The 25873-nt window shown below is 25.2% G+C and overlaps 1 protein-coding gene across 7 annotated transcripts in view; it reads left to right on the top strand.

The window, feature by feature from the left end:
• The window catches only part of LOC145838681 (tight junction protein ZO-3-like), a 49921-nt gene extending 25184 nt beyond the window's left edge, over nucleotides 1–24737 (top strand). For 2 of the 7 annotated variants that reach the window (XM_082946303.1, XM_082946304.1), the window contains exons 16-37: nucleotides 911–1047; nucleotides 1628–1710; nucleotides 3947–4116; nucleotides 4384–4479; nucleotides 5254–5336; nucleotides 6517–6618; nucleotides 6684–6801; nucleotides 8228–8328; nucleotides 9980–10147; nucleotides 10446–10662; nucleotides 11397–11458; nucleotides 11719–11900; nucleotides 12267–12428; nucleotides 14099–14185; nucleotides 14779–14829; nucleotides 15204–15314; nucleotides 15789–15899; nucleotides 16287–16379; nucleotides 16772–16912; nucleotides 20618–20856; nucleotides 23041–23136; nucleotides 24179–24737. In XM_082946303.1, the coding sequence (XP_082802429.1) occupies nucleotides 911–1047; nucleotides 1628–1710; nucleotides 3947–4116; nucleotides 4384–4479; nucleotides 5254–5336; nucleotides 6517–6618; nucleotides 6684–6801; nucleotides 8228–8328; nucleotides 9980–10147; nucleotides 10446–10662; nucleotides 11397–11458; nucleotides 11719–11900; nucleotides 12267–12428; nucleotides 14099–14185; nucleotides 14779–14829; nucleotides 15204–15314; nucleotides 15789–15899; nucleotides 16287–16379; nucleotides 16772–16912; nucleotides 20618–20856; nucleotides 23041–23136; nucleotides 24179–24234 (2666 nt within the window). In that variant the 3' untranslated portion in view covers nucleotides 24235–24737. The remainder of the gene's footprint in view (nucleotides 1–910; nucleotides 1048–1627; nucleotides 1711–3946; nucleotides 4117–4383; nucleotides 4480–5253; nucleotides 5337–6516; nucleotides 6619–6683; nucleotides 6802–8227; nucleotides 8329–9979; nucleotides 10148–10445; nucleotides 10663–11396; nucleotides 11459–11718; nucleotides 11901–12266; nucleotides 12429–14098; nucleotides 14186–14778; nucleotides 14830–15203; nucleotides 15315–15788; nucleotides 15900–16286; nucleotides 16380–16771; nucleotides 16913–20617; nucleotides 20857–23040; nucleotides 23137–24178) is intronic. The other 5 variants (XM_082946305.1, XM_082946306.1, XM_082946307.1 and 2 more) reach the window with 5 other exon arrangements.
• The last annotated feature ends 1136 nt before the right edge of the window (nucleotides 24738–25873 follow it).

Raw genomic sequence — 25873 nt, 5'->3', positions numbered from 1 at the left:
TATGCTACAAATGCATGGTTTGTTAACATAAAGTAAATATCTAATTTCCCATTTACCTACAAAACTTGGAAAATAAGAAGTTACAACTTTCTTTTTTAGCCATTTCCTTCGACTTATACTGTTTTAATAATCATATGTTTTAATTTAGTTAATGACTATAAACAATGAAATGTAATAATACAATGTATGATTATTGTACATAATCACAGATGAAATCAAACCAATTATAGTATAACGGTTGACTTGCTGTAAATAGAGTAAACGTGATCTTTACATGTGAATTATATTTATTTGTAAATTATAAATATTAAAGGTTAATAAGTTTGCTTACAAGCACCAATTAAATCTAATTATTATATTACCCTAAATATTTATAAATACAAGTTTTACATTTACAAGTGACTACTATTTTAAAATAGTGTAAAAGTCTTCTGTTTAAATGATATACCTAAATATTGAATTTTTTTTTTGCTACAGTCCATTGTCTTATATAAATTCCTTCAAAACTAGTTAAGGTGAAAGTAGAGTATTATCTACTAACTACTGACTATATTAACATTTTAGAAGGTTAGTTTTATTAAAATTTTTATTTTAAAAGGTTAATGTTAAACTATGTTTTCAACTCCAAGATATTTTAAATTTCTCCTTAATTAGTTAAGATGAAACTAAAGTATTGCTTGTTAATTAACTTTGAAATTTAAAAATTGTTTTGTTGATGTTGCAGCATAAAAATCTATGATTTTAAAACTTGATACCATTGACTTAAGTGCTATTAATGTAATATGAGATATGTTTTTTAGTAGAAATAAACAATCTACTGTGTATCAGGAAATATTAGTAAAGCATCAAATATATAAAAAAAATTGAACATTTTTTAAACAAAATATCAATTATATAAAATTTTCAACAGTGTACGAGAAGATATTGGAAAGAGGAACTGGAGATTCTTTCTACATCAGGACACATTTCAAATATGAAAACGAAGGAGATCATGAAATGTCGTTTAGACAAGGATCCACATTCAGGATATCAGATACACTTTACCAGGTAAAATAATAAAAATATAATTTTAATTAAATTAAACCCATGGTTAGTATCGAAATAAATAGTCAATAAAAATAACATTCAGGGTATGTAAAAAACTATGTTAGCTAATTAGTAATAAGTTTTAGTAAAACTAAATTTAGTCTAACGCTGATCATGTATTTGTACTAATACTAAGTGCTTATTTTAATTAAATATTTTTAAGTAGGGTTTTATTTAAACTATACTACTTAAAATAAAAGCAACTTAAACAACTAAGTAAATTTGATATGTGCTTCTAAAGTAAATACTCATTGTAGATTTTTAAATACCTTTCAATGATATTAATAATATTTTAATATATCACATGCCTACTGTAAAACTTTGCAGTTTGTGTAACTTTTTTGGCTTTTGTTTATTTTTTTACCATAAGTTAGTGAGTTTATTCTAAATAAAATAGTTTTTTAATGATTGTTTTACTTACCATAAACTTTCAATTTTATGTTATTGTACTGCAGAAATGTTTAACCTACGTTCTGATTTGTACTTACTTGCAAAAACCTTTGATTATTTAGAACTTTATTTGTTTTAATTAATTAAACAGGGTATGGTAGGTTATTGGCTTGGTGCAAGAATTGGAAGAAATAATATGGAAATAGAGAGAGGTGTAATTCCTAATAGGAGCAGGTAAATACAAAATAAACTAAAATAAAATAAGTTAAATAACATGAAAATATAAATAGGTGTACTTAATAATACAAGTATAAAAAATAAGTGTAAATTTCTTCATAACTTAAAATTAAAAAATATTTGTCTTAATTCTGACTTAGTTCTAAAATATGTTTAATACCAATTTTTAACTAAGTAAAAAATATTTTAAAAAATTTACTAGTCAACAAAACTAAAGTTACTGAATTAATCGGTAAAATGTCTAGTATTTACACTGAAAATAAGTAAATTCAATTTTTATTAGTCATAACATGAATGCCAATCAAATATTATTTTATCACTGCTTATCATCATAATCTGATAAAAATTGATTCACTCAAATACTTCATATTTTAATGCACGTGCAAAAATACTTGGAATAAGTTTAATACTTTTATGAACTTTTTCTGTAATAACTTAATGTGAAGAAACAACAATTAAATAACTTATCAAACAAACATAATTATTCAAGTATAAGGGAAAAAGTTTAAATGAGCATGAGTTTGGCATAATAGCTCTAATATATAAGAATAACAGTCATTAAAACTTAATTTAGATTAAGTTGATAGGTTATTATAACCTATAAAGTAGCTAATTTATTAAAAGTATATATAAAAAAATAACGATACAAAATATGTAATTTTAAAATAAACAATTTTTTATTATTTTAACAAAATAAGTTTTATAAAAGATTAAACAAAAGTAAATTGACCTACAAAGCAAGTATAAAAGCCACATATAAAGTTTTATGTGAAAATGTACAAAGTAAAATCAATAAATTCAAGGAAATTTCTGTAAGATTTTCCACTATTTCACTTGTGTAATAAATGTTTTATTCGAAATTTCCCTTCGTTTTCTGTGCAAATATACCACGCTGGATATATTGAATTTCCAATTTTTGTTTTACAGAATTTTGAGTAAATTTTCAGAACATATTTTTTATAAAAGTCTACTTGGATATTTTGTTAAATTTTATAAAAGTATAAACAAATACTAAATGATTTTTATTAGGTTTGAAAGTATTAAGTATTTTGAAAACCTAAAAGTTTACCTTGGAACGATCAATTTTAGAGGCAAATATATTTTTTTTTAGTTTTATGTCTAAATATTTTTATGGCTTACTATTATTTGAATTTATTAATGAATTTTAGTTAGTTTTTGTATTCAATTACATTAAAAATATTATGATCTGACAATTTCATAATCTATTTATTTTATTATTGGCTTCCATATATGTTGTTACTGTTGTATGTAGTTAGAATATAAAAATATGAGAAAGTTCCCAGCTTACAAAACGTTTGAAAATAATCAATATAGGAAATATCCAGACACTAATTTAATAACCTGTATAGAATTTAAGTTTTATAACACAACAATGTAATTGAAAAATCATTAAGATAATAAGAATATTGAGACTACTTCTACAACAATGCAGTTTTGTAATACTTTGAAATTCTAACTGGTTTTAAATTTCTAAACAAGTAAAACTGAAAAAAATATGAATGTTACGACATAGCAAACTAAACTGAATTTAATAGATTATCAATACAATGTTTTGTATTAAAAATATAATGGAAATATGCTGTAAATCTACTTAAAACGTTTTATTATACTTTTTAAGTTTTGCAAAGCTAAACTTGAAATAAATTTTAGCTCAATAGATTATAACTTTTTTTTTGTTTTTACAACCCCCAAAAGATTTTAATTGTTTATATAAATCAACATTATAAGATGTATCATCTATTATTCTAAATAAAACATGTTTCATTAACTTTTATTGATATTTATGAAGTTTTCACAGCTGAAAAGTTGTAGATATTACGAAAACTAGCAGAATAAAAACTTGAACAGTTAAAAAATGTAAATACAATTAAAATACTTTATCCTTAAGTAACAATTATCCTAAATTAATTAAAAAAATCAAAATCTTCTGCCAAAAAAAGTACTTTTTTTTAAATCTGAGAAAATAAGTTCTTCAATTAGCCTACAATTTTTTTTAATAAAATGATCTTTAGAGCTGAACAAGTTAAGATGATGTAGTATAAAAATTAAACAGACTGAAATCAATTTATTACAACCTTATCAAAAGTTTATAGATAAAACGCCTTCCGCCGACATTTGCACTTATTTTTGTCGTGTTTTCAAAATATACTCAAAATAAGTGCAAATATTGACAAATTCCAAATAATAATTTAAACAATACGATCTTCATCAGAGCTGAGCAACTGAAGATGGTTCAGGACAGGAAGATCGCTCAAATGAAGGAGAAGGGGAGGGGAGGAATCGGAAGGAGGATCCTGAAGAACCAGAAATCGCAGAAGGCGCCAGCCTCAAGTGCTACCAACGCAATGTTCCCTGCCTATGAAAGAGTCGTACTAAGAGAAGGTAATTTTTAAAGTGATAAAATTTGGTTAAAATAAGTAACATGTTAGTATAATAGTGTATAAAAATATTATTTAAATCTTAAATGCTTAAAAACTTAGTTGTTATTGTTATCTGGACTAAATAAATTATTAGGTAATAATTCAAATGTTTCCTTCAAATTAATTTTAATTTAAATTGATTTGCTTCAAGAAGTTTGTTTGTTTGGTGTACTTATAACAGCGTGTATAATTATTTATAAATATACTAAATTTATTAAATGATTTTTAGCTGGATTCAAGAGGCCAGTGGTAATATTCGGACCGCTTGCAGATATCGCCAGAGAAAGATTAGCTGGTGATCATTCGGATCTTTATGAAGTTGCAGGTATATAAAAAATTAATTATATATTTTATTCTATTTAAAGGTTGGCTAGAGAGTACTCTGATCTTTATGAAATGATTTTTTTTTTTTAAATCTTCTTAAAAGTTATTCAAAATAAACACTTAGCAAATTAAACAGCATCAAAAAAACAGCAAAGTATCAACTTTTACTCTAGGTTGAAAAATTGCAGTTGTAAAAAAAATCAATTAGTTTGAAATAATTAAATAGTATTTTAGAAAAGTTTACGAAATTTGAAAATAAGAATTGATAAATTCAACCACATTTTTATTTGAAATATACATGCAAAAATGTGAGAACCAACAGGCGATTAGTGCGTCGAAGGCAGCATATGTTCATTTACTAATCTCCTTCATTTCGCGCGTTTAAAAGCTTTTGTGACGTCACAAAACAACCGGATGGATTTTACGCGTCCCGTTGTTGATTGAAACAAATATATGTATAATTGAAAAAAAATAAATAAGAAATGTTTTCAATCTAACTGCTAATTGATTTCAGAATGTTTTATATTTTTAACTCGCTGTTTAACACTTGTTTTTTTTTTTTTGTTGAATTGTTTCGTTGGGTTCAATGCATATAGTTAACTGTTATATATATAAAATTTTAAATTATAAGCTTTCTAAAGTTGTTGATGATTTAAACTCAGTGTTATTATAATATTTATTTAAAGATTTATCTGTTTGTGATATGTTTTTTTATTAAAGTCATATACCTCTGGTATTTGTAGCTATTCATTGTAATAATAATTAATTTAAACAGCAAACGAAGGCCAAATAAGCGGACAGAAATCTAACAGAAAAGGAGTTATTAGACTGAACACAATCAAGGACATTATTGAAAAAGTTTGTTGATTAAAAATAATTCATTATTTAAGACTAACCCTGTAAACTATACAAAAAAAACTAATAAGTTAAGTTAAGTTTACTTCGAGTCAAAAAATTGAAGTTTCAGGTTTTGTTTATTATTTTAAAGTTACATTATTCAATTTAAAATTACAGTGTTGTGGTAAAATTACAACCAAAAAAAAAAAAAATAAATAAAAAGTTTTATTTTTCTGTATAACATCATATTCATATGGTAATTAAACAGAATATTTATGTATCAAAAAAATAACTTTTGAACTCATAAAACACTGCTTTTAAAATGTTCATAAAAAGTTCAAATTGACCACAAAACAAGTCTATTTTAGTTAAGTTTGTTGTTTTTAATTTTCTACTTAATAAAAACTAAAAGTGAGTCAACCAAGTTTAACATCAAAAATCATGTAACTGTTTTTTCCAAAGTACGCATCTGCTTTAGATAAGTATATAAAGAAAAAGAAAAAAATGATAATAGAATTAAATTAAATGTAATTATTTTTAATAAGAATCTAAAACAAATTTCTATGAACTCTTTTTACCTCAAAAAATGCTTTTTTCTTGTACAAATAAAAGAAAAAACCGCAGAGCACAAGTTTTTAAACTTAAGTTTACAGTTTTCTATCTTTGAACTGGAAGTTTGAAGTTAATAAAAAAAGCGAACTATGAAGTTTTTTTTTAATCTCAACTGATAACTAGTTTTAGAAATTCTAGTTCTTATCTTTAAATAAGTTTTTGTAAATACTAACATATTTCGTCAAAAATTTGTAACAATTATCAAATATGTTTTCAAAAACAAATCTGAAATCTTGAAAGAACAGTTGAATAAAAACTAATATTTTTTAGTAACTGTATTTTTAAAGTTTTTCTTTTCTGTACAACTTTTGTTATATTTTTATAAAAACAAATTAAAATTTCAATGGTAATTTTAAGTACAATAAATGCTTGAATACAATAATCGTATGTTTTAGTTTTAAACTTTATAATCAAGTTTTAAACTTTATATTTGATATAATTGATAATATTTTTTATAAAAAATTTTTAATACATATTTTTATCTAAGGACAAACAAGTATATGGGGTATAAATCCAGCTTATAAAAAGATATTGTAATATAAAATATTTCTACTTCTTTTTAATTAAATCATCATTATTTTCATCAAAGGACAAACACGCAATATTGGACATAACACCAGCGGCGGTAGAGAAACTGAATTACACCCAACTGTACCCGATAGTAGTTTTCCTGGAAGCACCAAGTAAACAGGTATGAATAATTTTGTTTTTATACGATAATAGTTGAAATAAGATACAATGAGCTACTCTACACAGGTTGTCAAGGAACTGAGAAACAGACTGGCTTGCACTGATGAAGAAAAGAAAAAGAAATCCGGAAAATTGTATGATAGGGCTGTTAAAATGCAGAGAGGATATAGCTTCGTATTTACTGGTAATTTATATTTATAAATACAAATTTACTTCTTTTTGCTAAGTAAATGTGACAGTATAGAGGCTTCCACAATTGTTAGGGTAGTTAAATAATGGTATAAAAAATTGTTATTGATAATAAATATGTTAAAAATAAGTAAATTTTAACAAGAAAAAATGTTTTTTTAACTTTTATAAGTGCAGTTTAAACAACACTATACATTCTTTTATAATTACTATAAATTTATTTTGTTTTTTATCTACTAAAAAGTACATATGTAAGAACCATGTCACTTTTTGAAATTTGATCAAGTTATACAAAGTACAAGACCAATTTTTGTTATACATTATGTTTTATAAAGTCATAGGATATTTTATAATTAGATTAATAAAAATTTTCCACGACTTCAAACTTGTTTTACTGAAAAAACTTGTTCAAAACAGCTAAAGTTCTCAGGAAAAACAATTTCTACACAAGATGTAGAGATCTGTTTTAAAAAATTTTTTTCATGTCACGACTGAATACGATGACAAAAACAAACTTGTAAACAAATCAAATTAATTTATATGAAATTTTTTTAAACAGTTTATTGTGTTAAAATTTGTCTCAGTATTTAGTTTAGTAATTTTATAAATACTTAAGTTTTTCCTAAAGCCGAAATATCGGTCAAAAATTTTCTTCCAAAGTGAATAATTGAATACGGCATTGAATAAGAATTTCTATTTATAGAAGTTTCTTTGTGTTTGCAAAATCATTAGACCATTAAAAATTACTACCTTAAAAATAAAAAGGCTTGGATATGAAGTCCATTACTTAGCTAATTGATATCTCCTACTTGATTAAAATGGTTTTTTAGAAAATTTTATTATTTAAAACAAAAAACTTATGTTTATACTTTGAAATGAACTTGTTTAAACTTATTTGGAATTGTTTCAAGTTTTAATAAATGATGCCAAAATTTATGTTTTGTTTTTAAAGTTGCGTTGTTATTATTATTGAAAAAAATTATAACTTGTTTTACTCTAAAAATACAACATTTATGAAAAATTTTCATAAAAAATCAAAGTTGGCCACAAATGTATTTTTTTTTGTTTTATTTTAACATCAAAACGAAATTGTGGTTTAGACTTGAAAACTTTTCATTTGTTACTCATAGAAAGTTTGATTTACCACAAAACGGTATATGTTAAGTAACTTTTCAATTTATTGATTTAAAAACTACACTTTAGTTTAACAAGAAATAAGTATGCATTATAACTAAAAATTAATTAAAAGACAAGCTTAACTTAAGATTTAAGAGATAAATATGTTTAACAAACAAACTGTTTTGTGGTCAAGGTAAACTTTTAACCAACAGTTATAAAACTTTGTACTGTGGATAAAACGTAACCTATAAAATACAAACCCACTATAAAATACAATATTATTTACTTATTAATTTGAACAGACACAATTGTGCTGACTGCTGCTTCTGATGATTGGTACAGAAAATTATATTCAACAATTAAAGATCAACAAAGTATGCCTGTATGGGTATCAGAAGATAAAGTTAGTAAATTAAATTATTTAAATGTAATAAAATTAACAAAAATAAGTAAATAACAAATAGTTTTACATTCTACAGACGTAACTTTAAGTTTACTTTTGCTTTTAAAAATGTTATACGTGTTTAATTACTACTAAGTAAAAGTAAAAAGCAATTTATAAACAAAAAAGACAAGTTGTTAACTTTTAAACATTTTTTATCTTAAATACTTAACTGCAAGAAATAAATTTTAAGTATAATTTTCTTTGAGTGTATAAAAAAACAGTTAATTTTCATGCATTAAATTCAAACAATCAAAACTATACAAAGAAAAAGTTTCCTTAAAAAGTTATTATTAACAAATTATGATTAATTTGAACCCAATATATCGTAATTAACTGCAATGCAAATGTTATTACAAGCAAATTTTTACATGCAATTTAGCGAAAAAGTGAATAGTATAGCATGTAGTAATGTTGGTCAAGTGTTTTAAAAACACTTGAAATTGTTACTATGCTCTATTCACTAAAAACTTCTCTATTTTGACATGTCGTTGATGAATATGGGTTAGGGAATATAAGTTTTCCTTTTCTTCAAATTCAAATACCAAAAAGTATTTTGTTATACCAAGGTTTTTTTTTTGATTTAAAAGTAAATCATTTAATTTGTGTAAGAAAATTTGTTTATGGTACGTTATTTAAACATTAAAAAACATCAAATTTTGTTAACACTAAATCGTATTGTTGTTAATTATCATATAATGTTTGTTATTATTGATATTAACTATTAATTTTTTAACCAGAACTCTTACAACTAACTTAATCCTATGAATTTTAGTTTTTTATTTATATAACATACTAACCTTACAAAATCATACTAACAAAAATAAATTGTACCGTATAGCCGTATAACCCATTAGGACTAATATACAATAGAGGAAATCAACAATATAAAGACTACGTAAGTTTTATAAAGAATTTTGTCATAATGAAGAAAAAAGAACAATGAAAAATGATCCAATCTGTACAATATCTATCACTAAAATAGTTTTTGTTTCTAAAATTTTATTTTTTTTGTTTATTTAATAATTTTGGATTTATTATAATTTTTTAAGTAAAATTTTTTTCTGAGTAATTAAAAAATAGCTAATGCTTAAACTTTTACAACAAAATATGTTTACATATTATGTTTAGCTGTTACATTTTAGAGTTCGTATAAATCCCACTCAATATTTGAGCTCGAATTATAATGTTATAGGCTTAATTTTTCATAATCTACTCTTTTCCACTCAACAGTTAGACTTCAGTGAGCTATAGAAAAAAACTAAAAAAAAATTAATTGCGCTTCAAATTTAATTTTTGATCTACACTGAGCTTTTGTAATAGTTCGTAAATTTTAACTTTTAGTAAAGAATTAGATAAACAATCAACAGTTAATTTTTCGGAGATAAAAAATGCAAGAAAATTAAAAGTTAATCATAACGATTTATTTAAGATTTTAATAGAGCTTCTAAAGTTGATAAAAGGTTTTACATCGCCCTTGTTTTTGCATAATTTACGTTCAAAAATACTGTTTTCACCTTAATTTGCTAACTTAGTTGATTACAATCTTTTATTTACAATTATTTCTCAATTATGTTATAATTTTTTTAAAACAAACACCCCGACGCAACAGTTGGGTTCATCGGAGGAGTTGGACGAATCAGGAGTGAACATACCAGGTGATGACGACAGATTCAGTTACGTCAGCGCTCCAGCTTCCGATTATTCGGTAACAACCGCCGGTTCCGACATGCTCAACCATTCCGCCAGGTCTGAAGATGACGTCACTAAAAATAATCAGGTATTTAATTTAAAGTTTTAAAAATTTGTGTTGAAAGATATTCTTACATGTTTAGTATGTTTAATTTCATTTATAACTAAACTTACTTTTGAATATTTTGCTTGTATTTTTAAATTAATCAACATAACTGTTAAATTCATTTGATCTATAAATCTTCAAAACAAAAGCAAAACATTTCAATAATAAAATGTAATGAAATATACGTGGTATAAAAGTAAGTACATTTGCAAAAAATGAAATTGAAAATTGTTTGTATTTTTAATTATTATAAAAAAATAATCATTTAAAACTTATTCAGCCCGAAGAAGAAGTGATCGAACCGGTTGAAGTAGCGGAACCGAAACAAGCCGCCAAAAACGTTACGTCATCAGAAAGCAGCGTGACGTCATCGGAAGGCGAGGGAGAGAAGTTTGATGACGACGATTTCGACGATGACGTCGCTGATGACGCGGTTGTGGAGCCACCTAGTGTTCAGCCTGTTGTACCACCACACTCTGCACGCGCCTCATCGCAAGGTGTGTGACGTCATAACAAGAATTTTGTTTTTTATTTAGTTTGGTGTTTGTTGTATACTTTTTAGGCATAAGTAACATATTTCGGAGGTAAATTTTAATATACTAATACTTTGTGATATAGTTAGAAGGTTATAGCTAATCAATAAATTAATACTAAATTATCTTATTAGAAATTTATACAATGGGTTAAATAAATATATGACGTTCAAATACTTAAACTATTTAAAAAATGTTTTTGTCAGGTAATAAAGTAAGAAAAAGGTTAAATGTTGTAGACATAAACTTGTATATCTTATAAATACAAATCATTTTTAATTTAACGTTACAAAGCTTGAAGTTTGAAATATAACGATTGTCTTAAGAGTGGTATTAAAATTTATAATGGGCATTTAAACGAGGCTTTAAATTGAAAATTACCAAATAAATACCACAAAATTGCAAATATTACCACTTAAAACACAATAATTTGATATGTGTGAAAGTTGTTACGTGTTCTATCGTGCAAATAGTTTAAACACTTATTTTTTATCATAATAAATATTTATTATTAAATTTAATTTGAATTCTTGCATCATCACAAAATTTCATTTATCTATAGTTTACAATAAATTTTTATTGTTGTTACTTATAAGATTAAAAATAGTTTCTTCCACTAATGTTTTTTATATTTACCCACAAAAACAAGTATTTTATTACAAAAACTTAAAAATAACCAATAAATAATCTAATTTCAGAATCTCCACTACCAGAAGCGCCACCTAGGGAGAAGAAATTAACAAGGACAGCGCCAGTAGTGGTGAGTACCTTCTATAGTTATGTTACACTGTTATTTATAGTATTGCAGCAACTTAAGTTTTTATTTTAAAATTAAACAAAAGATTTTAACTGTTATAACTTGTTATAGTTGATAAATTTTTTTGAATTATAGTTTGTCGGACGGTTTCATATAAATAAAGTATTATTCAGTAAAGCTCAGAAGGAGTCATTAATTAACTAATTTAAATACATATTAAGTTATGTATTTAAATCTAAAAACAAAAAATTCTCCTCGCATAGCAACCATCGGTGTCATCATCGTCATCAAGCGTATCCAGTAGCAACCAGCCTCAGCAGTCCCCACCAGTGGCGGAACCTCAACCACCAGTAATCATGCCCAAACCCGTTGGTAGGGGACGCCCCAAGTTGAGGGGACCCCAGGAAATTCCACCTGGAAGATTCGACCCAAGCTCTTTCTTGAAGTTTGTAAACACTTATATACATAATATATAAATTTTCACTTTCAGTTTAGTGTAAAAGTTATTTAGTTTTTAATTAATGTTTTTCTTTTTAACTTTTATTTTTAACTATTTTAAAGTTTTTGAATTGCATTACAATATTTTGATCGGATTGTTATTATTATTTTTTCATTTGAAATGATATTACACATCATTTAGTATGTTTGGTGTTGTTATTTTTTATTTTGAATTCTTTTATTTAAGTTCATTTTTAATACACATTTTTGTAAAAAAAAGTTTGCACTTTTTTAATGAAAAGCATGATTTTTATTTTACAAAAAAATACCACTCATATCATTGCATGTAAATATCACACTCATAATTTGAAAGGAGCCACATAAGGAATTTGAACAAGTCTCCGATGCCTAGCAACCACAACTCACCGCAGCGTAGCAACCAACCCTCACCCCATCCGGTCGCCCCATCACCCAAACCCGTGGTTGAACCACCAAGGCAACCGTCACCCAGACAACCGAGCCCTGTTAACAGCAGGTTTTATTTTGTCATCAATTTGTTTTCATTGTAAAAAACAGTATTATTTATATTCTAGAACTCTTAAAGAAAAAACTAGAAAAACTTAAGTTTCTTCAGTTCGTTAAATTAAGTATTTTTTAAATAAACTCGTTGAGAATTAAATTAAACTGTATACAGCTAATCAATTTTTTGTTAAGCTATAGTTGAAAAAAACTGTTGGCATTTAATTAGTAAAAAAAAAATTAAGATGTTTTAACCAATCAAAAAAATAAAATTATTTGTTAAACTTCGCAAGTTACTGTATAAATATTTTCTTTAGAAATTCATGCACAAATTATATAAGTATACAAAAAATTATTATTATGCATGTGTTTAAAATTTGGTGTCATTTTTGTAACATTTTCTTTTCTTTGGTGTATCATCAAACAATTCTCACTACTTGAGCATGAATAAACTAACAAAGTATAAATGGTTAATATAAACAAAAAAACCATTTATTCTCAATCTAGCATGGTCCAGTATGGTGCCAATATGGTGAATACCTTATATGGTAGAAATAACCATTTACCAAATAATTACCAGACCCCGAAACCATTTACAAGCAGGTTTATAAATTGGTGTGGTCTTTAATGTTGTTTGATTTGTTTGTTGTTATATTTTTGTTTTATTGATTGTTTCATTAATTGTCTTCAAGTTAATACAAGTCATACCATAAATTTTTAAGTTTTTTCATTGTTTTGCTCATTTGGTGTGGTCAACATTTAAATAATTTTTTACTTTGTTGTAATTTTTTGTTTGTTTTAAACTTTTATGTTTATGGTCATAATCAATACTTCGGTAATTTCATTTAGTTGTTCATTTGATGTGGTCAGAAAGTGGTGTTTAATTTTGATGATTGCAAAAATTATAAATGATTATAATATTTATATTCACATTATTAAACCAATACAGATTTGTATTGTTTTTTTTGTTTTATCATTCATGTTAATTTGTGTGTAACTTCACAGATCTTTAAAAAATGTTTAGTAAGTTTTTCTACATGATTGTTTCTTAGTATCACCTGTTTTAAATATTGATATTAAATTTGTAATACATAAGGAAGTTAAAAGTATCAAATTGCAATCTAAACTTAGTTTTTATTGGAAAATAATTTGTTGTATTCCACTTTCGTTATTGCTATCAAGTTCTGTTTTTTTTATTGTTGTAATTTAAAAATAATTTTTACTTCTTATCTTTATTTTATGTAAGTATACATTTAAACACGTTTGCACTGAAAATTTTGAAGCAGTAAATCTGTTTATTAAAATTTTCAAAATATGCACTAGAGGCTTTAAAAACATTTCACAAGTTTCACCTGGAAATATTAGAAATATTTTTATAGGAGCATTAGAAGCTATTAAATAAGAAACTCGATATTTTAAAAGCTTCCTATGAAAAGTATATACAAAACAAAATACCTAAATATTAAATTAGTACATTTTTGTTTTCATAAAACTTCGTAATTACCTCACATTGTTTGTTATGTGTATACTCACAAAATTCATTTTAATTATCTGTTTTTTTCACATTTTCATTGTTTTTACTTATTTTATTAATAAATGTGTTTATATCACATTGAAACTTGAACTTTTTATAACATTTGTATAAACTAACAAGATGCATGAATCATATTATTTTATTTGATATAGAAACAACCAGTACAATAAAATCAACCAACCTGAAATACAGCAACCTATTTACGCAAAAGTTAACAAGAAAAATAAATTCAACACAAGGTTTTACATTTGTAGAAGAAAAATTTAGAATTTATTTAGATTTAATTATTTAAATTTAAAATATATAAAAATCACTTTTGTACTATTTTTTCCAAAAAAGTCAAAGTATTTTATTTTAAGATGGATTAAAGTTAAATTTTTTAAATCGTTAAGATAAAAAAGCATGTTTAAATCACAAGTACATTTTTTGTAAAACATTTGTGACTCATATTTAAAAAATTCATCTTTTTTAAGTTTGTTTACTTAAGAAAGTAAATTTGTACTTGAAAGCTTTTCATATAATGCTTTAAAAGTGTTTGTTTGTTTACTTTGAATTATTAAGACTTTTTTGTTTTTACAACTAAAGTCTTTTGTTTTCTTAACTTAAAAGCTAAATGGTTTTTTCAAGAATAGAAATTATATGCATGTAAAATTCTTTACTAAAAACTTTAAAAACATATTTTTTACTAACCCTTTTCGAACTAAAACTTAAAAACTTGTTCTATTATAATTAAAAGCACAGGACAAAATAAAAATAAGAAATATGAATTTAAATAATGTTAAAACAGTTTAATAATATGTTTTTGATTTTATTTGAAATAAATAAAAAACAGAGCAAATACAATGACTCCAGCATCTTTGGCAAACGCAAACTCACATACCAGGTAAAAAATTAATATATTTAATTATTAATTTCGTGTATTATGATAAAAAACAAACAAAGTTTTAAGTTTATTTTTATAAAAACTGTAACATGTACTTAACTTTTGCAAACTCACACACCAGTTATAAAAATTACCATGTTATATTTATTTTGATTGTGTTTATCTAAGTGTGTAATTTGTAACAAGTTAATGATTTACTTGAATCATAAAATTAAACGAATGAACTTTGTAGACAAATGCTATTAAAGATTAAGATATATTTTCTTAAAATTAATTTCTTTTGTTTTTCAGTTTTGAAGTTTATCAAAACAGCAATTTAAAACCACTTTGCATATATTATTTATTTTATATAAAATTATTCTTTTATTTCACAGTTCGCCAGTAGGTAGGAATTATGAGGCAGAAATTGACGATTTTATTTCAAATGATCCCCACAAAAAGAAAATTGTTCCCCAAAATTCAGCTCCTGAACACAGCATCAATCGGTAATTAAGTATTTATTAAACAATTAAACATCAAATAGTGCATGTTTGCTAACAAATAAAATACTGCTTTGTTTGAAAAGCTGTTATGTGCAACCATATTAATAAGTATCTTAATGTTTCTAGCTACTAAGCTCATGAAAGCCATTCACTTGTTAAATTTTAATGTCAATGGTTATTCTTTTATCAATACTAGGTTTTTTTTTTTTGCTAACAAACATCGTACAAATTTTTCTTAATTGCATTGAAGCAAATCAGTTAACTATGTTTTTATATATTAAAAAAAGTTTTTTTCTATGTATTAGTAAGAAAGTTTTATTTAAAGATAACAAGTGGAATTCATAAACAAATTAAATTTTCAAAACTTCATACTTTTTTCATCTATACAAACAAGTCGGTATGTTATATGCAACTATAATAATATTTTGAATGAAGCTTCCAACTAACAAACAAATATTTTTAATATACTATTCACAGATACAACAACTCGAGACCCCAGAATTCATACAACAGATTCGCTGGGTCTTCTACCGCCCCTAAACCATATAATCCCCCAAGTAGCAACTACAATCCTCCAGTAAACAACTAGTTAGTTAATTTAAAATACATTTGTACAGTGTTTTATTGTTAATTGTTAAAACTAGTACATTGATTTGTAGATATTTGTCTTGTGTGTTGTAGATAATAAATTGATAGTATTTGATTTAGCTCCCTAAATTTTAGAATAAATGTATCGTTTTATAATTTTAGCATAAAAGTTATAATCTGTACTTAATGTTATTTTAAATAATAAAAAAAGCATGAAGTTTTTTTTCTGACGACTGAAATGTAGTCACTTTCCATTTTAGTCAGTTACGTTTTATCATTAAAAAATAAACTTTCATACTGTCTTTTCATTGGCTAACAAAAGTAAATACTCTCTTCTCATTGGCTAACAAGTGTTAATACGTGCTTATCATTGGCTTGTAATAACAGCAACCGACCTTCTAACAATGGACCTGTCAAGTCAAAGTTCATGCAGGAAAATTACAAGGAATATATCGGAAGCGTCAAGTCTAATATTAACAGGTTAATAGAAAAAAAGAAACTTTTTCTGTTTAAAATTATTGATTATTATATTACTTGATTGTATTTAATTTTACTTGATGTTTAATCAGAAGTTTAAATTTTGTTTTTAAGTTTGTACTTGAACATAAAAACAACTTTCTATAAAAGTTTAAAGAGTTTTTTTTTTCTTTAACGTTATTTTTACAAATTTATTTATTTGTATTTTTTTTCCTTTACGTTGAATATTTATATTAAAACTATTTAAAATTTTTATAAAGTAAAAAAATCTCACAATTAGTAGAACATTTCTGTTCTTCAAAAACTTTGTTTAAAAATAACTTGATAAAAAATGAGTGTGTGTGAAAATTTAATCAAATTAGTTCGATTTTCTTACTACTTGCATGACAAAACAGCGGACCTAAGCCCTACCAACCCAGACAATTTGGTAACCATAACAACGGAAGGCCCCCATACAATAAACAGTTGGGCCAACATAAACCCAATGTTCAATACGACAGTGGTGTCGATACTTATGATAATAATAAACCTAAAAAGTTTGTTTAATTATTTGTATTTACATCGTAATAATAAACCTAAAAAGTTTTTTTGATAATTGTTTTCTGTTACCAGGTAGTAATATAGATATAGTTAAGTTAATTGTACTTGTATTGTATAGATATTTTAAAAATAAACTATTGTTAATTTGTTTTGACTTAGCAGAGTTTCAAGTTTTTCAAAAAATATTTGAAAAAAACGAAAACTTTTGAAATAAATACTTTTTTTTTGTTTCAGAACTACTAAATAAATTAAAAGACTCTTAAAAACGAAAAACATTTAAAGAGGTTTTGAAATAAAAACCAATTACATTGTAGCAGAGAATGTTTAATTATAGCAAATTCATATACTAACAATTTCTGAATATTTCATTAAAATGCCCTAAAGGCATTAACGTTGAAATAAACAGCTTTTTAAAATGCTTTTCATGAAAATCTTGTGCTTTCTTGAATGTTATACATGTGTAACTGTATCAAAAATTTCATATAGGTTAAAAATAAAAGATTAAAAAAACATAAAGTTTTTATACAGAATTTAATTTTGGTTTTTATAAGGCCGTCAATCAAGTTAAAAGTTTATTTAATTTTAAATTTATACTGATAAAAACACTTAAACGTAATTAGTTTGTTTTTTAAAGTTCTTAATTAAATCTCTGTATAACATTATTTGGAATAGAATATTTCTTAGAAATATTACTTGAAAGTTATGTCAAATATAGATAGGTAAAATTTTTCAAAGTTAAAAATACTTAGTTTGGTTTTGGTACTGGTTTCAACTAAAAAATTAAACATAACTCACTCATTTTCGAAAAAAGTTTATTAACTAATTTCGTTTAGCGCATCCTCAGAATAATATTGTTAAAAACTATTGGTATTATAGTGTAATTCTAGTTATATACAATGAATTTGAAAAGTCTATCTAAAAATAGTTACGTCATAAAGTATAAATATCTGTTTTAATAGTTTAAGATAAAATTGAGTTGTACTGAGCTAAATTTAAAGTAATTTATAAAACAAAATTGCTAAAAAAAAAAATTAAAATAGTAGAAATTTTTACCTGAAACTAAATTAAATAAAAATCACATTACAAAATACGACAAAAACGACAACAATAATACTACTAAAATTTAGTGATTTACCGGACCCACAATTTCGGGTCCGGCTGGATCCGGATAGTTTTTTCAAATTAGAATCCGGCCGGAACCGGATCCGGATCTTTTTTTCATATCAAGATCCGTCCGGATCCGGAAATCAGACAAAAATAGCAATATCCGGCCGGATCCGGATAGTATTTCCTTAATTTTATTCTAGTTTTTGAACTTTGTTTTTTTAACTTGAAACTCTAAAATATAAATATACTTAATTATATATATATATATATATCATTAAAATTGGTCCAGCACTAAAAAAAAGTAAAATCTAGAGAAATCTACGGAAATCTACCGAAAATTTTATAAAGGGAAATTTAGGGTTTTTTGTTTAGAAAATTGCAAATATCTAGAATACTATCTAGAGAAATCTAGGGATATGGGAACCCTGTAAAGTGAGTATAAACAAGCCTGAGTCAGAATGAGGTTTTTCAAAACTAAAAAAGATACTTTAATCTAATAATAAGTAGAACAGCTAGCCATAAGGTTGACAATTTGGTAGTAAAGTTATTAATTTTACAACATAGGTAAAAAGTTGCATTTCTGAACTGTTTATTTCATAATTTAATTATAAACAAATGTAAACTAGTCACGTGTACAAAATGAACCAATCACGGTAGGTGTTTAATTTTAACTGACGAAAATGACTTTTTTTTAATTTACCCAGGGTTTGTTTTTGAAAAAATACTTTTTTGTATGCTTTTTTTTACTATCTAGATCCGAATCGGCCGGAACCAGATCCGGCTTTTTTTTAGATCGAGATCCGGCCGGATCCGGATATTTTTTTATATCAAGATCCGGCCGGATCAGGATATCAGACAAAAATGGCAATATCCGGCCGGATCTGGACCCGGATAGTGAGTCCGGTACATCACTACTAAAAACACGCTATTTATAAAGTTTTAAATTGTAAAAATTCTTTTTATTTTTCTCTTTGTTTGCAAATATACTTAAATAATTTAAATATGAATAACGACTGTTTTTATATCAACCTTCATTTTAAAATATTTAAAAAAAAATTTTCAAGTCCTGAAAATAGTATGGGGGAAAATTGTTGTGAATTAACAAGACTAGATTAGAAACTGTATCGGAATTAATTACATATTTATTTGTATAATCTCTAAAGTATAAACAAAATTTCGCTGATACTAACGTTGGTTGTTTAAGTAAATACGAGGTACATATCTTGGGGTTTTTTTATGTTTACTTTATTAGATGTAAAGCATATTTACTTTTGCTACCGAAGACAACTTTTGCTGATAAAATTACTCAAAAGCTTTTTGTTTCAAATATTTAGACCACATTTTTACGCAAAGATTAAATTTAAACTTGAGCGCGTTAAAAATTGGTTTCGTGGTGAAAGTTCTCACAAAAAAATAAACTTTAAAGTTGAGATAAGATAAATTTTATTTTATGCTGTCATTTGAACTGAAAATAAAGGGTTTGAAGTTTCAAACACTTTATTAAAACTATTTTTCAAAAATTTTATTTTGCGTTTAAAAAAAAATAAAATATGTAAGTTATTAATATTATCGCTTAATAACGTACTTATTTAAAGTAAAAAAAGAGTTTTAAATTTTTAAATCAGTATATAACCAACAAACCTATACAATTTAAGATTTTGAGTATGTCTAAAATCTAAATAAACCATTCTAGGATCATTAGTTTTCGTCAAAAACACTTAAAATGCCACTAAGTTCTAGCTCAAAGTATTATATAGTCTTAATACTTTAACTATAGTATTCAGGGTTGCCACTCGGTCAGGAAAAGTCAGGAAATCAGGAAAAGTCAGGAAAAATTTTTAAAAATGACAAAAGTCAGGAAAAGTCAGGTAAAAATGGGGGGTTTTGAAAAAAAGTCAGGAAAAGTCAGGAAATTTTATAAAATTTAAAAAAATCAGATTTTGTCAGTTTAAATTTACAAAATTCCTTGTTTTCCAAAGCCTTCAAATGGTAAAAATTAATTAAAAGTCCTTTAAAGTCAGAAAAAAGCTCCAAAATTTGCCTAGAAATTTACAAAAATATTTAATTTTATTTCCAATGCCTTCATCTGGTATAAATTAGTAAAATATCCTTTATAAAACTGCAAAAATTTTCTATTAACATATTGAACAGCTTTTTATAGATTCAAGTGTTAGATTATGTGTTTTAGAATAAGTTTAATTTAAGAGTTTGATTTAAAAAAGTCAGGCAAATTTTGGTAAACAGTCAGGAAAAAGTCAGGAAAAGTCAGGAAATTTCTCTCTGCTTGATCAGTGGCAACCATGAGTATTAAAAAAAAAAACTTTTCAAGTCTGTTATTTTTATCAAACCAAAAAATATAATTTGTTACAACTACAAGAACTAGTTTTGATTTTTTTTTTTCATTTAAGTAAAAATTTGTTTTTATAGACTACAACAATTAACGTAAATTTGCTTTATCAAAATGTTTTTAAAACTTCAAAAACTTATCAAAAATAAGTAAACATATTCTGCCCTTAAAAAACCCCACTATGTAACAATGAATAATATCATTTAAGTAAAACCATATAAAATTGAAACTTTTTCCATCTCTCTAGCGCCCCGCCACCACCCTCGCAACAACCCCCTCCACCGCAACCTGAAGAAGAAGACGAGGAGGACATTGTGGCGACAGCTAGCGGCGAGTTCGATCACAACGGGGGAGTTCTGTCGTCAGTGGAGACGGGCGTTTCTATAGTGATACCGAAGGGCGCCATCAGGAGGGGAGTGGTGCAACCCATCTACTTCAAGGTTTGCAGGGACAACACCGCCCTCCCCCCTCTCGACAGGGAGAAAGGTTTGTGACGTGATAATTGTATTGTATTTTCAATTTAATAAGGTAGATGCTTTAGGTCATGATTAATATAAAATTGAGTTTAAATATGTAATAAGAAGAGAATTTAAAATAAAAGATTAAGAAATATTCAAAAGTTATTGTTACTAACAGAAAGAATGGGTTGTTAGTATATACATTTATCATACTTAACAAATTATCTACAGTTTTCAATGATCCAGTCCACATGTCCTAAGTAAAATATCAGTAAATTTTGAACCACCATGTAGTTTAAAGTCTGCTGAAATGTTATGTTATTTTAAAAGCTGTAAAAATTATCTTAGCGTTTTAAAACCATAAACAAAAATATATATACAAATTTTACTAGTGTTGTAATTTTATTAGTGTTGAAACATTACTTTTACAATACTATTAAATTTAAAGTAGAAGTTTACCTTTTTAATTATATTTTATTAAAAAGCACAGCAAAAGTTATATAACTGTACTGTATTTTTCCCCAAAGACCTTTATACATGAAGAAAAACTATCAAATGCTTAAACTTTTTGCAAGTTTGGTATAGATTTATTTTTTTATTTACACTTAAACTTTCACCAGACTCTTTTATTGATTCAAATTTTTAACTTAACTTATTTAAAATCAATTTCAAATTATATAAAAATATTCAATACGAACTGACTTTAACCATCAAATGTCTTGGATATTAAGGTCAATTCACTTTAATATTTATTGATCTGTTATTTCAATCGATTTTATTTGATTGGATTTTTCGTACGTGAGTTATTTTTGAAACTAATCTTACAGCTTAATTGCGTTCTTATACCAAGTTTAAGTTTAATTCTAATCAAAATATTTTACAATGGTTAAGTAACTAACTTTAAACTATAAAATATACTTTATTTCACAACTTAGGTAAAAAATCATGAAAAAAGTAAAATTAATTCTTCAGAAGGTATAAATGATACATATTTGTCAATATTATTGCTAGACTATTTTAGTTCACACAATTTTAAAATGAGTTGAATTTAGACTAGGAAACTTTAATGAGCTTTAATGTAAAAAACTACTAAAGCTTTTTTTTTTAATTTTAACTTTTGACACAAATTTTGTACAACATTTTTTGTCTAGTTTAGTAAGCATTTAGTTAGTACTTTATAAAGTTTTTGACTTGTAAAAATGTTGTTTTACAAAAATAACAATAGTTGATCACAGTTAAACAAGAAGTAAAAATGAGCAAATAATTGAATCGATCTGTTTCTTTTATCTTTTAACAAATTAACAATTGCGTTCTGTGTTAAAAGCTTCTCTTAAATCAATTTCAAATTCTTAAAAGCTTTTTAATTGTTTCTATTTTAAAATAAAAGTTTTATTTGTCGCTTTTACGTCCAGCATCTTTTAAAATAATTTCATGTTAAAATAACAAAAAGTTTTTAGATAATTTAACTTCACAATTATTTTTTATAATATGAAATTAAATTACATTGCATAATTAAACAAGTTATAAAAAAAAGTAGATTAAACTTTTATGAACCTGTAAGAGATATAATAATGTAAAACTAAAGTTTTTTTTTTTTTTACTCTTTGTACGATTTGTTTTTTTTATGTGATTTCTTATGTATATTATTTTATTTATTGAACAAACAAAATAACAAGGTTAATCTAACTGATTTTTATTTACATATTTGATGAAAAGCTTTAGTAATTGTTATATTACAAAGAAGGATCACTTATCAAAAGGCAATTAATTAAGTCAAAGAATTTTAGTCGAGTTTAAGTTTTATGTTTATGTATTTAAGAGAACAAGATAAAAACCAACAAAACAAAGGTTTACAAACAAAATGAAAACAGAAACAACTTATTTTTTACCTTGCGGGTGCTCAGTAGCAGATTAAAAATAAAATAAAAACTTAATGAGTTGTACAAAAATAAAATCATTATGACATAATTGTATGGACGAGGCATGTTATTTGTTTAATTTGTTATGAGAAGCCTTTTAAGTCTAATATTTTCACATAAGAAACCCTTGTTATTCCCACAAGTTATGTCTACTTATATTTATTTATTTTTGCAGGAGATACCTTATAGTTTATATTTTTTCGCAGGAGAAACATTATAATTTACTTATTTTCACAGGAAAAACTTTATTATTTCCCCTAATTATGTGTATAATAATATTAATATTTCTACAGGAGAAACCTTGTTATCCCCCCTAGTAATGTGCGGACCCCACGGATTGCAGTTCGATGAACCGGTTGAGCTCAGATTACCTCATTGTGCGTCTAATAGTAAGATTGTAGCATGAATAATATTAATGTATTAATAAAATAATATCAATGATAAACTTTAAATTTTATAAAACAAAACAATGTTTCACTCGTTTTAAGTCGAGATCTTCATTTATTCAAAATCTGTAAAAATTTTATGTAATAACATGTAGGTAGACATTATGCTTAACTTGAAACAAAAGAAATAAAGTTATAACAAAACACTGAATAAAATCTAATTAAAACTTATAGCTTTATTATTGATCAATCTCCTTTTATTTTACTTAAGTTGAGAACTTTAATTGCCACCTTTAAAGTATAAAGTACGCAATAAAATAAAATAATATACTTTAGAAGTACTTAGAATTTTTTAATAACTCATCGTTTTATGAATGAGTGATAAAACTTACCTTAAACTTTCAAATAAAGAATTTTTTTTCATGAGTAAAGTTATAGTCTAACCCAAAAGTTTTTTTATTAAAAGAAAAACAATTTGTTAATGTGTATACAGGCAAGGGAATTTGAATTTAATTGTTGTGAACTTTTTTTTTGTTATTTAAAAATGTTAATTTGGAATTCCATGCTAGTTGGTATTGCTATTAAATAAGGATAAGTATTATATGTAAAATTTATAAAACATTTTAGTTGTTGTTTATAAGTTGTTAAAAGCTGCTCTGTGCTAAAATGCTTACAAAATATGAGCTTAGATATCTGCATAAATTTGCTTCAGTTTGAAAAAATAACGTGCAAATTTTGTATTTCAATTTAAATTATTTTTAAAACATAAAGCTCACAATTTAAATCTAACAAAGCATGATGCTATCAAAAATAAATTTCAAGGCTGAAATAATTTAACTAATCAGTATTAAATAAGTAGTTAAGTGTTTACTTAAAATTAGTTTTAAAACTTGGGTTATTTAAAATACGGATTCAAAAATGTACACAAACTACAATAACTTAACTCAACAATTAGAATCTTTTAACTCTTTATCTTTGTAGAGCTGATATTTGAAAAGATACTCTTTTTTTTCACTAATAATTAAACAATTTAATTTTTTTTCAGCCGAAGGCGGAGAGGCTGGTAGCAATTCGGTTTCAGTTCTGATCGACCATTTCTGATTGTGACATCACAGCATCTCCACACATTCACGATGACGTCATATACCATCTAGCGGATGAAATTTAGTGACCAACAAATGTTCGAGACCAACTATTAAGTAGGACGACCAATTTTATTTATCCTCTTTTTTTATTTGTTCGTCACCGAGTTTTTTTGTTTAAGGCACAAATTTTTTAATATATAATTTGAAACATTTCAAGATAAAGTTTAGGCTGCTTAATTAAAATAAAAATTAAAAGTTTAAGTTTTTCAAAAAAGGTACATTTTAAAGCATGGTGGTTTAATAAATGTTTTATTTTTTGTTTTATGCACAAGTAGAACTCTATTTCGCTACTAATACAATCTTTATTTTTTTACATAAAAAAACAAAATAAGCTTGAAAGGTGCCTAAGGATTGTATATTACTTTATACGAAAGAAAACAAATTACTTACACAAAAATATTATTAATTTTTTACTTTTTTAACGTATTTTGCATAGTATTTAATTGAGATTTCGCTTAAAGAAAATTGTGTCACTTTCTAATAAATGATAAAATAATAATTACGTATAATACATTATATTTCTTTTACTGATATGTTTTGAAATCGATTTTATTTGTATATACTTTAAGAAAATAAATTATGTTTTAATTAAAGTAGTGCTTTCTTTGTAACTGTATTTATAATTAACAAATAGAATAACATTTAACACTAAAATTCTAGTACTGAATTATATTTAAAACTATAGTTCAATCAGACAATGATATGACTTGGGATGAAAGTTTTTGAGTTATTTTTTTAAATTTATTAACATTTTAATATAAATCAAAAAAATAAGCGTTTTCGTTTTATGAGTCTTTCAATGTAGTTTTATTGAAAATTAGTTTAAAAATGTGCTGAAATAATTTTATAACCTAAAAAGAAAGTTTTATTTTTTTTAACAAAGAAATTTAAAAGCATCCGTAACTACTAAATCATTGTTCAAAATGATTTAGTAAGAACCTAGGACTTTTGTTCTTGAAGAAAAATTCGTGATCGTCTGGACCTTAGCTAAGATCTTAACGAATTCAAGCAAGTTGAAAAACAGTAAGTCACACTTTAGTTTTGTAGGAAATAATATTTCTATAGTAAATCGCACCAAATTTATAATATTTCTCTGAAAGAGACAATCTCTGAGTCAAGGGATGGATAAACTGTGAGCAAGTGCGACCCACGATGTACTTTTCAGCTAAAGATCAAATAAAAAGAATGTGCAGTAAACTTACAATCAGACTTTTAATTTAACAGTTAGTAGTCTTTATTATTGCATTTTTTATCACGTGTTTTGTTCAAGCATGAGTTATTATTTAATTCAACTATAATTTAATACAACTGAGGCGCAAGAAGACAGGTTTTACATACAGTTCGGCTCGGGAGTTTCAAGTAAATCTACCTAGTTGAGTAGTGGGCTGTTTTGCAAGCAAGGGGTTAAGATTTAATGAAAAATGTTTTTGTTGAGTTACATTCAAATAAAACAAACCGTAGCAGTATTTTTTTGAAAAGTTTTAATTTGATACAAACATAACAGAAGCAATACTCACAAAAAACAAAAAAATTTTTGTAAACTACTATTATAAAGACCTTCAATAGAAGTTGTTTTTGTGAAATCGAGTACTGTT

This window comes from Thalia democratica, chromosome 6, assembly GCF_965202585.1.
Source record: "Thalia democratica chromosome 6, ktThaDemo2.hap1.1, whole genome shotgun sequence".
NCBI lineage: Eukaryota > Metazoa > Chordata > Thaliacea > Salpida > Salpidae > Thalia > Thalia democratica.
This window is presented reverse-complemented; position numbering and strand designations above follow the sequence as displayed.